Source organism: Delphinus delphis, chromosome 14 (genome assembly GCF_949987515.2).
Source record: "Delphinus delphis chromosome 14, mDelDel1.2, whole genome shotgun sequence".
NCBI lineage: Eukaryota > Metazoa > Chordata > Mammalia > Artiodactyla > Delphinidae > Delphinus > Delphinus delphis.
The window spans coordinates 3,692,758-3,711,853 of record NC_082696.1 but is presented as its reverse complement, the minus strand read 5'-3'; the positions used below and the strand labels follow the sequence as shown (position 1 = coordinate 3,711,853).

The window sequence follows — 19,096 nt, the reverse complement described above, 5'->3', positions numbered from 1 at the left end:
ACAACTCAATTTACTGTCTCAGGAAGCATGAAAGCATAGTAAGAATCAGAAGGTAAATATAGGATCATTCTAATGTTACAAACAGTCCAGAGGAACAGCAGAATTACAGCAAACTGTCTGAATACGGCAATTTTAATTATATTTTCTGACCGTAATTACCTATAACCACCATACTGCTTCCCTATTCTAACCCTGATATTCAAAAATATAAAACTCCTAAACTGTCAAATTAATGATTGCTTTATTGAGTTACATTATTCCCAAAGATCTACACACATCCAAAACAGGCTGTCCCTCACCTGTTTTTATTGATCCAGATCAAAGAACCTTCTACTACCACATCACACATGAAACCTTACTTGCTGGCACTATTTCTGATGACAGTATAAAAGCACTTAGTAGTCTGACACCACTTTGCATGTTAAGAATGCAAGAACAGGGCTTCCCTGGTGGCGCAGTGGTTGAGAGTCCGCCTGCCGATGCAGGGGACATGGGTTCGTGCCCCGGTCCGGGAAGATCCCACATGGCGCGGAGCGGCTGGGCCCGTGAGCCATGGCCGCTGAGCCTGCGCATCCGGAGCCTGTGCTCCGCAACGGGAGAGGCCACAACAGTGAGAGGCCCGCGTACCGCAAAAAAAAAAAAAAAAAAAAAAAAAGCAAGAACAAATTATAAGCAACTTTTACACTTCCAGAAGTAATTTTTCATTAACGAATGGAAAAGTGAGGTTAACATGAGACCTATGAGAGCTTCTGGGGCTTTAGAATAAATTGGTCACACCCTCCCCCTCTATCATGTATCCAAATTAAATCATTAAAGGAAAACAGCAATTGGAAAATATTTAAAATAATCATAAATATCATATTTCACTTTGAATTGCATATATAATTACTCCCTTTTTACCATGTTCGACAACTACAAGGACATCGTAGAATAAAATAACAGCTACCTTTAGACAATGTGTCCTTGGGCACTAACAAGTGACTCATTTTCTGTGGTAGGCAATATATAAATTACTCTAAAGATTCCAGTTCAAAGTAATACAAAATGCTGATTTTTAATATATGAGCTAAGATAATAACCTTATATCACTATCTTGCCATGAATCAAAACGAATTTCATTGTATACATTAGCGTGCTTGTGAATTATTCATTCACTTATTCAATCTCTTATTCATTAAGTGAACATTTAATATTGCCCATTATGTCAAACATTGCATAAGAGATTAGAGGCTTAGCCATCCTGGAAAGCTCTGCCACCAAATGATTCCTTCTTACAATTAGAAACCTAGTAAATAAAATAAATCTCTAAGAAATCGAAGCTAAGTAGGATAAGTATGAAACAGATTTTATTTTTTACACATCTAAACACATCTTAAGATGTCTTAAATGGACTCAGAAGACTCAAAGATCCCTATCCAAGAGATAAGATTAAACTCTCATCAGAAAGACCAAAACATAAGTCAACAAATAAAAACACTCCAGTGAAAGCAACATGACCCAGCATTTCCCATGAAACTGTTCTTCTAGGGAGTTATTTAAAATTGCATTAATATTATTCACAATTCCTCAAAAGTGGAAATAACTAAAGTTAATACAGTATTATGTTAATTTTCTGGATTTGTGTAATGTTCGTAGATTTTTCAGAATTTTAAAAATTCTTAATTTAAGGTCATTTATTTTCCCAGTCCAAAGAAATATTCACTTTCGGATGAACCTAGAGATTACCATAGTAAGTGAAGTAAGTCAGACAAAGAAAAATATCATATGAATATGTGGAATCTAATTTTTTTAAATGATACAAATAAACGTATTTACAAAACAGAAACAGACTTACAGATATCAGAAACAAACTAATGGTTACAAAAGGGGAAACATGGAATGGGGAGGGATAAATCAGGAGTTTGGGATTAACATATACACACTACTATATATAAAGTAGATAACTAACAAGGACCTACTGTATAGCATAGGGAACTCTACTCAATATTCTGTGATAACCTATATGGGAAAAGAATCTAAAAAAGAATGAATATATGTATATGCATAACTGAATCACTTTGATGTACACCTGAAACTAACACTACATTGTAAATCAACTATACTCCAATAAAATTAAAATTAAAAAAAGAAAAGAAATACTTGCTTTTACACCAAAGTTTCTTCAAGAGGGTCTCTCTCTCAAGCCTCACAAACCATGGACTTACTCCTATGCACAGTATCCCAGAGCCAGGAGAGCAAGCCGGGGTGCCATGGAAGCAATTGGCCCATCTAAATCAACCTGGGAGTGTCCCCCAAAGGCTTCCTAAATGATGTGATAGTTGATTGGAATTTCTTGTAAATTTTTAAGTAAAAACTTTTTGATAAAATACACAACATAAAATTTACCATTTTAACCACTTCCAAGCATGCAGTTCAGTGGTGTTTACTATATTTACGTTATCGTGCAATCAATCTCCAGAACTTTTTCATCTTGCAAAGCTGAAACTCTGTACCCGTTAAACACTGATTCCCCATCCCTCCCTCCCCCAGCCCCTGGCAACCACCATTCTACTTTCTGTCTCTAAGAAGCTGTCTACTCTGGGTGCCTCGTATTAGTAGAAACACAGTATTTGTCCTTTTGTGATGGGATCATGTCCTCAGGGTTCATCTATGTTGTAGCCTGTGTCAGAATTCCCTTCCTTTTTAAGGCTGAATGATATTCCACTGTATGGATAGACCACATTTTGCTTATCCACTCATCCATCAATGGACACTAGGGCTGCTTCCACCATTGGCCATTGCTAATCATGTTATGATGCACATAGGTGTATAAATATATCTTCCAAGCCCTGCTTTCTTTCTTTCTTTCTTTTATAAATTTATTTATTTATTTATGGCTGCGTTGCCGCACTCAGGCTTTCTCTAGTTGCAGTGAGCGGGGGCTACTCTTCTTTGCAATGCGCGGGCTTCTCATTGTGGTGACTTCTCTTGTTGCAGAGCATGGGCTCTAGGTGCGTGAACATCAGTAGTTGTGACACACAGGCTTCAGTAGTTGGGGCACGCGGGCTTCAGTAGTTGGGGCTCGCGGACTCTAGAGTGCAGTCTCAGTAGTTGTGGTGCACGGGCTCAGTTGCTCCGCGGCAGGTGGGATCTTCCCAGACCGGGGATTGAACCCATGTCCCCTGCACTGGCAGGTGGATTCTTAACCACTGTGCCACCAGGGAAGCCCCAGGCCCTGCTTTCAATACTTGTGTTCATATCCTAGCTCTGATGCTTTACAGATCTATTTCAGTTTCCTCATCTGTAAGTTGGAGATGGTGATAATATCCTTCTCATAATATTGTTGTAAGGATTAGCTGAATTAATTTATCTAAAGCACTTAAAATAGTAGTTGGCAAATAAGTACCACATTATTATTTGCCATTATCATTTGAAAAAATTCATTTTTTACACAATTTATAACTTTACTGAGATCTCTGCTTGTTTTTACTATTTGAGTAAGTTAATATATGTATTTTTTATCCATAGGAGCATCTCCTATACCTGCTCTTTCCTGTTAGAGTATTGTTATTGTTGTTTTTCCTTAATAGCATAAAAACCAGTTTTTAAAATTTCTTTTTACAAAACAGTATAGGGAATTTCTGTAATCTTATGGGCTTCACTACATTCACTTATTCATTCTTTCTATAAGTGTTTACTAGCCAGGCACTAATTTCATTTCATAAAGCTTTGATTGATTTATATTGGTAATCCCCAGTTTTACTGAAACTTTGCATGTCCATATTTAACTTAAGTGAATTCCTTCCTTCAATGAATATTTAGAGCAAGAATTCTGCATAACGGGATACTGTTCTAAGAAATGGATTTGCAACTCTTAAAACAAAAATAATTTAAATATATGCTACATGTTCCATTTTTAAATGTGTACGGGGAATGCATAAGTCTTTTTATGTGAAAAAATATCAGAAAAAGTATTTTGCTTCTAAAGTCGCTTCTAATTTCCTCCTCAGAGTATCAAACACAGAAAAAGAACTGAAGTCACGTATCTTAGAAATTGCCAATAAATTAACACATTTTAAGTTTCTTTGTATTATACTTTCATATAAAAAATTTATGAAGAAAGTTCTAATAGGACTCAGTCTAGAACTTAATTTTCTTAGCCCCACAGTAAAAGAATGTATAGAAAGCTGAATAGGCACTACAGTATAAGGACCATTATAAGCCACACTGAAATCTGAGTGCCTCCATTGATGTCTAAAAACATTTCAAGGCTGTGAGAAATATTACTAATAAGTCCATCTCAAATAAATCTCATACATATATAATTAGGAAAATAAATACGCTTGTTTATATATATTTTAGGTAAACTCTTTAAGTGAAGAACATCACATAAATTCCAAAATAAGGAGTTTCAACTCTGATTACTCTAAGGACCCTTGACTTTTAAAATCCTTAGTCTGAGATTAATTTCTAAAACATCCCTAGTATTAATGGTTCATTTGTTGATTACATTTGTTTATAAAATTACTCCAAGATAAATCATTCCTTTCATCATTTTTATCATTTTCTGTTCAATTGTTTTGGAAGTTTGAGAACCATTCTTGTTTTGTTGTGTCTCTTCTCAATGTTCTGTGCTTTATGAGTCATTCTTAATAATGTTTCGTGATTTATACAGATTAAAGAAATGAGTGCTTTCTCTCTTCCTGAATCTTGTTCACTCAATGTTCACTTTTCCCCAAATACATTCAATGTTTTACCATTAGGTTTTAAATCATGCCAAAACCAACGTGAACATTTATTTACTCCACTTGAAAATATTAGTCATACAGGTTCTATAAAAAGTTCCCAGCAAAACTTTATTCCTTGATATTTCATAAACGTTAGAGATACACACTTTTGGCTTCCATTTCAAAATACTGAGCTACTGCATTAAGATATCTGCAAGTAAGTTATCAACTGATACTGACACAACAAACCATCAGACAGATGTGCTGATGAGTTCTGGGAAGATGACAACTGACCAGAGGCTGAAACTTCACTGCATTGATTTTTTTTCATACCAAACAAGATATTATAGATTGCGAAAATCCATTCAAAATATGTCTTATCAGACTTCCTTCAAATCTTTCGATACCTTCATGTTACTCTCAAGATAAAATCCAAAGCCCTTAAATATGACCTGAACAGTCTTGTAGGATCATTCTCTGCTCACACCCGCATCCTCCTCCTCCACAATTCTCCAACAAAACCCCTTCCACCTTTGGAGTCCTCCAACTCTTTCTCCCTCTCCTCTAATAGAATTGCAAATTCTGGACTTCCCTGGTGGCACAGTGGTTAAGAATCTGCCTGCCAATGCAGGGGACACGGGTTCGAGCCCTGGTCCGGGAAGATTCCCACATGCCGCGGAGCAACTAAGCCCCTGTGCTGCAACTACTGAGCCTGCGCTCTAGAGCCGCGAGCCACAACTACTGAAGCCCACGCGCCACAACTACTGAAGTCCACGTGCCTAGAGCCCGTGCTCCGCAACAAGGGAAGCCACTGCAACGAGAAGCCCGCGCACTGCAACGAAGAGTAGCCCCCGCTCGCCACAACTAGAGAAAGCCCACATGCAGCAACGAAGACCCAGTGCAGCCAAAAAAATAGCAAATTCATCCTTCAGGCCTGAGCTTAAACACCAACCTTCCTTTTTAGCACATTTTTAAAAGATTTTTTTCTAGTTTTACCAAGATATAATTGACATACAGCACTATACAAGTTCAGGGTATACAGCATAAAGATTTGACTTACATATATTGTGAAATGGTTACCACAGTAAGTTTAGTTTCTATCCATCATCTTATATAGATACAAATTTAAAAAAAGAAAAGAAGAAAAAAATTTTTCCTTGTGATGAGAACTCTTACATTACAGTCTACTCTCTTAACAGCTGGTGTATCACATACCAGGGTTAACTACAGTCATCATGTTTTACATTACATTCCTAGTATTAATTATCTTATAATTGGAAATGCGTGCCTTTTAACCACCTTCATCCAAATCCCCCCTCCCATCACCCCACCCCCAACCTCTAGTAATCACAAATCTGGTCTCCTTTTCAGTTATTTCTTTTTGATTCAACATTAAAAAAAAGTGAGATCTTACGGCATTTGTCTTTCTCTGACTTAGCAAAATACCCTCAAAGTCCATCCATGTTGTCACAAGTGGCAGGATTTCCCCTTTTTTAAATAACTGAATAATATTCCGTTGTAATATATATACCACAACTTCTTTATTTTTTCATCAGTGGACACTTAGGTTGCTTCCATGTCTTGGCTATTGTAAATAATGCTGCAGGAAAACATTGGGGTGCAGATATCTCTTTGACAGAGTGTTTTCATTTCCTTCAGATATATTCCCAAGAGTGCAATTGCTGGACCCTATGATAATAGTATTTTTATTTTTTTAAGGAACTCCATACTGTTTTCCGCAGTGACTGTACCAATTTAGACTCCTACCAACAGTGCACTAGGATACCCTTTTCTCCACATCCTTGCCAGCATTTGTTAGCTCTTGGCCTTTTTTTTTTCGGCCACACCACGTGGCATGCGGGATCTTAGTTCCCTGGCCAGGTATCGAACCCATGCCCCTGCAGTGGAAGCATGGAGTCTTAATCACTGGACCACCAGGAAGTCCCAAAGCTCTTGTGTTTTTGATGATGGCCACTCAAACAGGGGTGAAGTGGTTTTGATTTGCATTTCCCTAATGATTCCAGAAGTTGAACATCTTTTCATGTACCTGTTGGCTATTCCCATATCTCTTTTGGAAAAATGTCTATTCAGGTCCTTTGCCCATTTTTAAATTGGATTATTTTTTTTCTTTTACTGTTGTTGCTATTGAATTGAATGGGTTCCTCACTTATTTTGATGTATTAATTTCTTATGAGATTGTTTGCAAATTTTTCCCCATTCTATAGGATGGCTTTTCATTTTATTCATTGTTTCTTTTGTTGTGCAGAAGCTTTTAGCTCCATGTAGTCTCACTTGCTTAGTTTTGTTTTTGCTGCTTGTGTTTGGAGATGTCATATCTAAAACATCATTGCCAACACCAATGTCAAGAAGCTATTTTTCCTTTGTTGTTGTCTAGGAGTTTCATGGTTTCAGGTCTCACATTTAAGTCTTTGATCCATTATATGTTAATCTTTGTGAATGGTATAAGATAGGGGTCTAAGTTTCATTCTTCTACATGTGAAAATTCAATCTTCCCAGCACCATTTACTGAAGACTGTCTTTTCCCCTTTTAGTATTCCTGGCTCCATGGTCAAGTATTAGTTGACATATGTTTGGGTGTATTTCTGGGCTCTTGATTCTATTCCATTGATCTATTTGTCTTTTTTTCATATGGTACCATACTGTTTTAAGTACTATACCTTGAAATCATAAAGTGTGATACCTACCACTTTGTGCTTTCTCAGTATTCTTTGGCTATTTAGGGTCTTTTATGGTTTCATGTAAATTTTAGGATTTTTTTTCCTACTTCTATAAAAAAGTTGCCGCTGCAATCTTGATAGGGATTGCGTTAAATCTACAGATGGTTTTGGGTAGTATGGACATTTTAACAATATTAATTCTTCCAATCCATGAACACAGTACACCTTTCAATTTATTTGTGTCTTCTTTGATTTCTTTCATCAGTGTCTTGCAGAGTAGAGGTATTTCACCTCCTCGGTGAAATTTATTCCTAAGAATTTTATTGTTTTTGATGCTATTGTAAATGAGATTGTTTTATTCTTTTTCAAATAATACATTGTTAGTGTACAGAAACACTACTGATTTTTGTGTTCTTCAATTTTCCTGAATTAGCTGATTAGATCTAACAACTTTTTGGCAGTGTCTTTAGTATTTTCTATATATAAAAGCATGTAATCTGCAAATAGAGACCCTTTTACATCCTCCTTTCCAATTCTGATGCTTTTTACATCTTTTTCTTGCCTTATTGTTCTGTCCAGGACTTCCAGTACCATGTTGAATAGAAGTGGTGAGAGTGGACAAGCTTGTCTTGTGCCTGACCTTCAAGAAAAAGCTTTCAACCTTAACACTCTGTAAACTGATTTAGGATGAGGAGATTGAGTGAAAGTGATCAAAAGGTACAAACTTCAAGTTATGTGATAAGTAAATACTGAGGATTCAACGTACAGCATGATGACTAGAGTTACCACGGCTGCATGGTATTTGAAAGCTGCTAAGAGAATAGATCCTAAAAGTTCTCATCACAAGGAAAAAACTTATATAACTGATATAAATAATTATGGTCAAATTACTTAATATTTTTTGCCCCCTTTAGAGAGCAAATTCCATTACAACTGAATTCATGTCTGATGCTTATTAGCAAATGCTAAACATACAGAAGATATTTGGTAAATTTGAGTAAAATAATTTGTAAACCCAAAATGATGACTCTGGGAAAAAACTAAGCTGTGTGCTTTGCTAGACCCCATTTCAGCCACCAACTTCCTGTGTGATAATCTATGTCACCGAAGATAACACATGGGGGAGGGGGAGGAAAAGCCAATAATAAAGGGATTAGTAAATATAGAATAAATGTTTATTATCCCTTGCAACAGAAAAGTAGCCAAACAAGCAGTGGATAACTGGTTTAAACTGAATTAGAAGTACTGAAATTTGGGGCAAAACCCTCCATATAAGAAAAACTCTAAAAACTTTCTTTTAATATTTCTTCTAATTATTTCTTATTATAACAGCAACACATATAAGGATATAAACACACCTATAAATCCCCAAAAACAACCACAATGACATATATTTTACTAGCCCTTTGTCTATGCATTTGTGTGATTATTATCTTGCAAAAATGTGATAATATACGTAGCTCTGCAACTCACCACGTAGCTCTGCAACTCACCATACTTAGCAAAGCTATCAATTAAACACCTGTTTTGGATTTTTACATTGTTTCTGCTTTTCCTATTACAGTCAATGCAGGACATGAATAAATAGCTAAAATAAAATGAGAGTAGAAAGACAAAAATTTTAACAGCAACTTCTCCCATTCTTAGAATAAGAAAAAATATTTTCCAGATGTAAAATCTATACCAAGTGACTCCACAGCATATCAAAACTGCCAGCACTACAAAGGCAAACAAACAAAAATCCAGAAACTTTTCTAAAAAGAAAAGAAGAGTGACTGAATGTATTCTCTTTAACCAAACTTCTGTTTGAGCTGTTTTAGCCAACTTGCTTTCGACCACCCTACTGCTTTCTATCAACTTGCTTCTTCTACCCAGAATTTTGTGACAAATCCTCCCTCTTCGGCCTCTCTCAGAAGGAAATCCCAGCAAGTCCTGCAGCCCTGCCTTTTCTCCTGTTGCTCGCCAGCAGCACCACACTTACTCCTCCACAGGCCCCCACCCCAGTGCCCAAGGCTGTGGTTCTCAAGTGTTAGCTTGCATCAGAATTACCGGGGCCGGGGATGGGGGCTGGGGCCGGGGCCAGGGCTGGGGCCGGGGACAACGGTGGGCACTTGTTAAAACACAGATTGCTGATCCAACCACAGGAGTTTCTGATTCAGGAGGTCTGGGCTAAGACCCAACCTATGGCATTCCTAACTAGTTCCCAAGTGATGTTGGCGGTGATCTGGGGAACAAGTTGCCTAAATCAAAAACCAATTCCTGCAAAAAGCCTTCTCAATTTTCATACCTCTTAATGACCCCAATTCTCACAAGTGTTGTCTTGATAAACTATACCACACAATTTAACACTTGATTATACACCCTCAGTTGCTATACTCTCATAGTTTCATATCTTCTTTCCACACCACAAGATTATGAGTCCCTTAAGGGCAGTAAACAGAGAAATAGTGCTCCTGTGACTTACAAAGAGCCCAGGACAGGACAGATGGACAGGCGCACATGCTTAATATGAAACATAGGCTCTGTCTATCCAAAAGCAAACAATGTGGATTTTAAAATCTCAAACAAATCTAATTCTCCTAAAAATTTCTATTTGCTAGACCTTATGCTAGATGATTTCAAATATACACAGTCAACAAATACTGAAATAAATCTTATTCTTAGCTTATGTGTTTATTATCTGTTTTCCTCTATCAGAAAGTGACCTTGAGGGAATCCAATTTATATTCCTTGCTTTCCAACTACACTCCCATAGTAGGTACTACACAGATCTTTGTCAACTGGCATGCTGAATAAGTAGCTAGAGAAATGAGTAGTACCTGGTCACATTCCAGCTACAACTCACCACTCAAATGAATGTTTCTAAAAATGATTATTCAACCTTTGGTCAAATAATCCAGACCAATGTTAAATCTTCAGGAAGCTTTTAAGGGGTAGATTAAAACACACACACACACACACACACACACACACACACACACACACACACAGAGAGAGAGAGAGAAATGGTTATATCACTTATCTTTCACAGGCTTTTTATTTTATTTTTAAAAATCTGCGTTATATGAAACAAAATTTTAAATGCCGAAAAAATTATATTAAATAGATGCAATGACTTCTATTACACATCTTTATCTATAATATGTGCAATTAACAAATACAATTTTTATAAAAAGAAACAAAAACAAAGTATTTTCAAAACTCCATTAGCTCATAACATTTTCATTAGTTAGAATCCCTTGCAAACAAAATTTTTATTTAGGAAATGTAGTAACAATGTTGAGTGAAAGAATAATAGCTATCACCGATAGGATCTTTACAGATAATACAAAAATTGCTTCAGAAATCAACCTAGTCTATAACAAAGCTATTAAATTTATTTGAATTAGTTTCATAATCACTAAAAATATTTGTGATGATCTGACTTAATCTTTTTTTTTTTTTTTGCGGTGCGCGGGCCTCTCACTGCTGTGGCCTCTCCCGTTGCGGAGCACAGGCTCTGGATTCGCAGGCTCAGCAGCCATGGCTCACGGGCCTAGTTGCTCCATAGCATGTGGGATCCTCCCGGACTGGGGCACGAACCCGTGTCCCCTGCATCGGCAGGCGGACTCTCAACCACTGCGCCACCAGGGAAGCCCTGACTTAATCTTTTGAAATTATCAAAATCCCAATCAACTTGATTGGATTGCTAAGGAGCCCAAACACTCTCAGAAAGAATATATTAAAGATACACCTTTAACAGTAATATGTACAGTTAACAGAATTAACGAAATACATCAAGTAACTCTTTACAAATGAATTAATATTAACTTTATCCCCCTTCTAGTTACCAGATGGTGAACTCACGTTTATTTGTAATTTAGATTAAGGCATGCAACACTCAACACATTTTCTGTTTTCCATTATGAAAAAGAATATGAAAGTTCTATGTGAAAATGTAATTTCACCATTTGAGACAATGTAATTTTAAGGAAAAGAGAGAAAGTGCCCCAAATGAAGTACCAAGTAAACTGTTTCAATTACGTGTTTTTTCTTATTCCTGGTATGTCCTAATAGTTAACACATCACTGATTAGTCTTACTAACTGAAGTCTTCTAACGTTGTGTGCTTTGGCAAATTCATGCTCTGTTAACTTAATATCCTGCTACATTATATACACCAGCATAGAAACTGTATGTTCTATACCAAGAAGGGCAAATGCTACTTAATCCACATATTAGGTTGCATATAATAGGTTTGGAGGGCATAAATTAAATCCCACTAATTCTCAGTATGAAATATCTAACAGTTTTATTTGAATGAAAATTAAATCCCATCTCCAGAATCATGGAGAGGTGAAAAAATCTAACTATATTCTTTGGGTAAAAAAAGAAACCATTCTTGTAAACATTGAAGGCAGCTGACAGCACTAACATTTTCATTGTTAATTACTTGACATTTACAGGTACACGTGATAGACTGGGCAATGCTTTTTCCATGCCACTCACATAAGTTTAGTGCTAACCCTTGCCTTTAAACAGTCTGCAGGGGCTATGCTACAGAATCTCACTGAATATAAAGCAGATGTAATGAGACACAGTCTTGTGATAAACGCTGGACCGTTAGTGACCCTTTAGCTTCCCCTGCACAGTTCCAACATCTGCCAAATGAACATGAGCTTACTTAACCTTCATTAATTCAACCAGATGTAAAGGATCAATATATGTGAGCTGTCTTGAAAATTACAACTGCTCTACGGTCACACAATATTAGTCCGTTATAAATATTACCATAGTTTAAATAAAATGTCATGCGTTCTCTATTTTTTAAGTTTTGCCTTCTGAGCACCAAGCAAACAGTAGGTGCTGAATAAAATGCTAAATGATTGAAGAAAAACTAGCTTTTTGGATAGCACAGTCATCATTAAGAAACACGTGCAAGCAGTCTGAAAGCTGACCATTTTAAAGGCAAATATAATTTTGTAATTTAAGTAATCATCCCTTTATTCATTTGTTTAAAAATCTGAATTTTCATATAGGATCTTTCTCTAAGCAGAATATGCCTTTACACGATTTTCTGTCCCCATAATGTAGATCATTTCCATACGAGGATGGTTTATCAGTGTTTAAAAAAATAAATTAAACAAATATTTATTGAGTACTTAGAATGTACAAAGTGTTGTGCAAATTACTTATTCAGGCAGTTTTCCTTACTTCATTTTCTTTGACTAAACTGACACAAAATGAAATAATTTGGATGGGCTTTTCTCATTTTCAACAAAATATTCTCCAAGACCTTCTAGCTGTCACACTTTCTGTTCCTGGGTCCACACATTGGAAATAGAAACACTCCCTAAAAATCCTCCTGACCTTGGGCTTCCCTGGTGGTGCAGTGGTTGAGAGTCCGCCTGCCGATGCAGGGGACACGGGTTCGTGCCCCGGTCCGGGAAGATCCCACATGCCGCGGAGCAGCTGCACCCGTGGGCCATGGCCGCTGGGCCTGTGCGTCCGGAGCCTGTGCTCCGCAACGGGAGAGGCCACAACAGTGACAGGCCCGCGTACCGCAAAAAAAAAAAAAAAAAAAATCCTCCTGACAAAAATTTTCTTCCTCAAGACATTTTCAAGGAAGGGATAATAATGAGAAGGGCGGGGTGAGGGAAAAGAAAGGAGATGGTTCAAAGAACCACTACTTTAATCCATGACTATATAAATGAAATAAACATATTTAACTGGCTTTCTACATCGCAAAGAAGACTGGGCAATGTTTTTTCCATGCTACTCACACAAGTTCAGTGCTAAACCTTGCCTTTAAACTGTCTGCAGGGGCCATGCTACAGAATCTCACTGGATATAAAGCAGATGTGATGAGATACATTTTTGTGATAAACTCCTTGGAAGAGGAGGTAAAAAGGGTCTTACTGGACCGCAGCAGTAGAATTAAAGATTCCTTTCAATGCCCTTCCACTGCAAACTGCTTGCATCCTTTTTTACTTCTGATGCATTCTGTGCTGTGGTTACTTCTATGCCTTTCCCCACCACTAGACAGTGAGCCCCGAGTGGACGATCCATTCACATTCTCGGTGGCATCAACAGCCTCTAGCCCGGCACAGGATCACTGTCAAAATCATCTCCTTATAAGGACAAGTTTTTCTTCCAGCATAACTGAGTATTGTTTCAGTTACACATTGCTATTCTTAATAATCATTTAACTCTTGAGTATATGTATTAAGAGGTTTAAAGTATTAATTGGTTAACTAATATAGAAAACAGATTCGGGAGATGTGGAATGACATTCAAATATTTATAAAACTTTAAAAGTTAACTATCACTGTAACACTAAAACAGCATGCAATTCTTTTCATTTTCTAAGACCTACGCTCAATTTCATATCTCAGAGACATAATATATATTTTTAACTTTTCATTTTATATGGGAGTGTAGTTGATTAACAATGTTGGCGGCATATATGTTTGCATTATATTACTGTCCACCATTATACAGCAGGTTGCCTTAAGTACAACTCAGTCACACTTCTGAAAGTTTCAGACATCTAGAACTGTTTCGAAATGTGTAAGGTTTGTAATAGATGAAACATGCCATGTCAAGCTTTGTTCTTACTATTAATGCCATGATCCTTTTGAAAAGAATATGCGTCTCTGATTTAGGTATATTTCTCTCTCTCTCTGTCTCTCTCTCTCTCCCTCTCTCCCTTTTTCCCTCCCTCTCAATCCACACATACATGCATACACATTCACACCTACCCATGGACACTTTAAAAACAACTTTGTGTTTCAATACCAAAAACTCTCTTTTTAAAAACATCCACCTCTTTTTTATTATAAAAATTATGTAAGAAAATTATAGAAACTTTCATATGTAGAGTGAGGAAAATCAGCTCCAGGCAGCACACTATTAGCATAGGTCTTACAGCATAATATTTTAATAATGGTCATTTTTGAACTTTAAATGTAGCATTTTTTTACACAAAAAAAGTTTCCAGAAAAATAGTAAATATTTTGTTTTTTTTAATATAAAACTTCTCCATGTAGTTAGAATCATATATAAATTTTAATTTCCACTATAAAAGCAACATTCATAGAAATGAGAAGTCATGATTGGCCAAATATAAATTCATTTAAATCCAAAATTAAAATTATACCAGAATAACCAAATCCAATATATTAACATAGATTCAATTTGGGGGGAAATTTATTTATTTGATTTCACATTCCTTTTGAGTCCACCTTTCTTTTTTCCATAAATATAACCACATCTTAAGTTTATGAGGGTAAATAAAATGTCTAATGCAAGTCAAGAGTTCTTTTCCTACTGTGCACATACAAAAATTGTTTGAATAATTCATTTTGCAAAATATAATAATATAACTCTATTTTTGAAATATATAAACAATATTTTTATAATCAATAATAACCATTAAATAAAATCAAGTCTCATATTGACTTTTGCATTTTTCAATGTGGTCATATCTAAATAAATTTTCAATTCTTTGCCAGGCATTTTCTTAAAGATCATCCTTTTGTATTTTGTATTTGTTTCCCCTCATTCTAACTTATTTTAAGTTATCTTTTTAAACAGAATAAAATTCTTACAGAATTAAACTACTAATATTTTACTTTCTAGCATGTATTAAATACCTTTTTTGTCACTATAAAATAGAAAATAATCCACATTCAATCTGAATGAGATCTTACCTTCTGGTTTGTTGTTTTTCCTCTTCAGCCATTTTTCTACAGTCTCTGCACTAACACTTTCAGATACAAATTCATCTAATACCTGGGGGTGAAGAGAAAGATATGCCTTCACTTTTTCATCTGTCAAACCTGTAAAAGAATTGAAAAGAATAAAATTAATCAATACGAAATCTTCATTTACATCAAAGATATAGAAAAATGACATTTATGCAGATTGATTTAGCATAGAAATATTTCTAAAAGATGTATATACATACAATGGCCTATTATTCATCCATAAGAAGGAATGAAGTTCTGTTACAACCTGGAGGAACCTTAAGAATGATATAGTAAATAAAAGAAGCTAGACACAAAGGGCAAACATTATATGATTCCACTTATATGAAATATCTAGAACAGGTAAATTCATAGAGACAAGGTAGACTAGGGGCATCCAGGGGCCGAGGGAGAGGAGAATGAGGAATTATTTGCTTAACGGGTACAGAATTTCTGCTTTGGGTAAAGACAAAGTTTGAGAAGTAGACAGGAGTGATGGTTGCACACATACTGAGTATAATTAGTGCCATTGGATTATATCCTTGATATGGTTAAAATGGCAAATTGTGTGTTATTTATATTTTACCACTATGAAAAAGTAGGGGGAAAAGAGTAAAGTTAGAACTTTAGCAATTTTAAACTATAGATATTGCATCATGTTACACAGCTGTTTTGCAACAGTAAACTTCAGCGTCATATTTGAACTGATGCTGTATTCCACTGCTGTTCGGTTAAGCCTTGCAAAGTGCTTCCACTTTTTTGTAAGTAATTATCATAGATTTAAGACTTAAGGTAAGTGAAGCTCTAGCAACAGTATCAAATGGGAGAATAAAGCACCGGTACAATTTAGGTGCTAAAAAACATGCTCAATGAATAAGTTCTTATCTTTTACTGTTTACAACACAAATTCTCCTTTTTCTCAGGGTCACTAAATCCAATGATAAAACTAATGTTCAGTTCAAAATACTCGACATTTTTTCATTGATATTCAATATATGTAGTCAGTTTCACTGAAATCATTTTCATAGTCTAATAATAACGGCTGAATATACACAGAATTTTCAAGCAAAGAATTTTCACATATCTTCACTTAAAAAATATAAAATTACATGTTTTCAAATTGATGCTTCATGTTGGTATGCCATTTCACTAAACAACTCAAAATCACAAATAGGCTATCAATAATTATTACTCAGTGACTGTAATTATTTGTACTGCTGTACACTCTCTGTGAATTATTCAATAAATTACCATCCTTAAGGATGGTTAGGTGAAAAAGACAATGGAAAGTTGTACTTTTAGATGCAGAAAAGAGAAAAAGCAAGTATATCTTTATGACTTCAGGGAATAGGCTGCATGTTTCTAGCACAGACAAGGCACAGAATTTATACATATTAATTAATTCTGCTGGGGACTAAAGCCACAACTGTATGATTCTACAACAGACTGGTATTATTGAGAAGGCAACTGATTTATTTCAATGAATTCAGTATTTAAAAAATCAATTTAAACTATATAGATATACAGATCTCTCATATATATATAATATATATAATTATGTAGTTGTATTAGATTAAAAAAAAAAAAAAACAAGATCCAGCCCACGTTCACCCTGCAAAAGAGCCTCAGTGACGTAAAGTTCAATTTGAGAAATTCTACAAGGTGCTAAAGAACCTTGTAGAGGTTGACTTGACCTCAAGAAGACAAAGCTGACTTGACCTCAAGAAGACAAAGCAATTTTCATACTTTCATTATGTCCGTCATAGTGGTACATATTCAACATTTGATTCCTTCTTAAAACTTCCTTCTATCACTTTTGTGACACAATATGGTTCTTATCCTAACTTCTATTTGCTCTTTACTTCTGCTTTCTCTACAATAATCTATGATGATGACAGCAAAATCTTATTATATTTTTAATCTCTAGTTTGGAAATTCTTCCATCACCTCAAGCTCCATCTTGACTCAAAACTACATGAGTCATCTCCTTCCCACTTATTCCCAAAGTGATTTTAACTCCCAACTTTCTGTTTTCTGTTACTATTACTCTCCGTTTTTTCCAGAAACCCAGGCTGAAAATATAAAGGCATAATTGACTCACTGTCATTTCATTTCATCTTAGTGCATATTATACAAGTCCTATTTGCCATATTACATATCGGATAAAGGAACCGTATCTAAAATATACAAAGAATGCTTAAAACTCAACAAGAGGGCTTCCCAGGTGGCGCAGTGGTTGAGAGTCCGCCTGCCGATACAGGGGACGCGGGTTCGTGCCCCGGTCCGGGAAGATCCCACATGCCGCGGAACGGCTGGGCCCGTGAGCCATGGCCGCTGAGCCTGTGCGTCCGGAGCCTGTGCTCCGCAGCGGGAGAGGCCACAGCAGCGAGAGGCCCGCGTACCGCAAAAAAAAAAAAAAAAAAAAAAAAAACACTCAACAAGAAAAAAACGCAATTAAAAATGAGTCAAAGAGCTGAATAGACACTTTGCAAAAGAAGCTATAGATATGGCAAATAAGAATATGCAAAGATGATCATTTGTGAGTTGAAGTTAAACAAAAATGAGATTCCACTACATACCTATGAGAATGGTTAAAATCCAAAAAACCTACTATCAGTTTCAGCAAGAATGAGGAGTAACAAAAATTCTCCTTCAGTGCTGGTACGAATGCAAAATGGTGGTCACTTTGGAAGACTGGCAGTCTCTTACCAAGCTAAATATAATCTTACCATATGACCCAGCAGTCACACTACCAAGTATTTACCCAACTGATTAACCCACACAAAGCCTGCACGTGAATGTTTACAGCAGCTTTACTCATAATCAACCAAAACTGGAAATACCTAAGATGTCCTGCAAAAGTGGTTACAAGGGGGGAAGGGGGGGAGGGATAAATTGAGAGACTGGGATTGACATATACACACTATACTACTATACAGAAAATAGATAACTAATAAGAACCTGCTGTAGAGCACAGGGAACTCTACTCAATACTCTGTAATGACCTGTATGGGAAAAGAATCTAAAAAAGAGTGGATATATGTGTATGTATAACTGATTCACTTTGTTGTACAACAGAAATCAACACAACATTGTAAATCAACTATACCCCAATAACATTTTTTAAATAAATAAAATTTTAAAAAATTAAAAAGGTTTAAAGAAGGCAAGTTGGATACATCAGTTGTGCCATAACCATATAGTTAAATATTATTTAGCAATGAGGAGAAATGAGCTAGCAAGCCGTGAAAAGACATGGACTAGCCTTAAATGCATATTACCAAGTACAAAAAGCTAGTCTGAAAAGGCTGCGTGTTGTATAATTCTAATGATGCAACATTCTGGAAAAGGCAAAATTATAGAAAAAGATAGTAAAAAGATCACTGGTTGCTAGGTGTGAGAGGCAAAGGGTGGAACCCTCATGAATGGCATTAGTGCCTTATAGAAGTGGATCTGAAGAGATCCCAAGCCCCTTTCCACCATGCGGGAACATAGAAATTCTGTGATTCAGAAGAGGGTCCTCACTCAACCAAGGTGCACCATGGCCTTGGACTTCCCAGGCTCCAGAACTGTGAACAATAGATTTCTGCTGTTTGTAAGCCACCCAGTCTGTGGTATTCTGTTATAGCAGCCTGAATGGACTAAGAGAATCCATGAGTTCACACTGATATAAATAAATGACTGAATAAATAAATGAACAAACAGAGGAGAGTAGACAAATCTTCCATACAGAAGAATTCCAAACAATTTATGCAGATACTCTGCCCTCAAGAAGGTGCAGCATAACTCCCCACTCCGTGACACTTATTTTGTATAAATTACTCAAAATGTTTTTTAAAGATCAATTGAGTCATAAATGAGCTGTGATGTCTAAGTAAACTTCTAAAGAAATTAATCAAATCCTGGATTTAAGTACGTAGGAGAGAATGGGATGGAAAATAGACCATTTTGGTTGTAAAATCCTTTTAGAGTGCAAATGTTATCAC

The 19,096-nt window shown here is 36.0% G+C and overlaps 1 protein-coding gene across 1 annotated transcript in view; it reads right to left on the bottom strand.

The window, feature by feature from the left end:
• PDE10A (phosphodiesterase 10A) overlaps positions 1–19,096 on the bottom strand; it is a 303,256-nt gene that overhangs the window by 164,825 nt on the left and 119,335 nt on the right. The window contains exon 2 of the mRNA XM_060029658.1: positions 15,075–15,203. Coding sequence (XP_059885641.1) covers positions 15,075–15,203 — 129 coding nt within the window. The remainder of the gene's footprint in view (positions 1–15,074; positions 15,204–19,096) is intronic.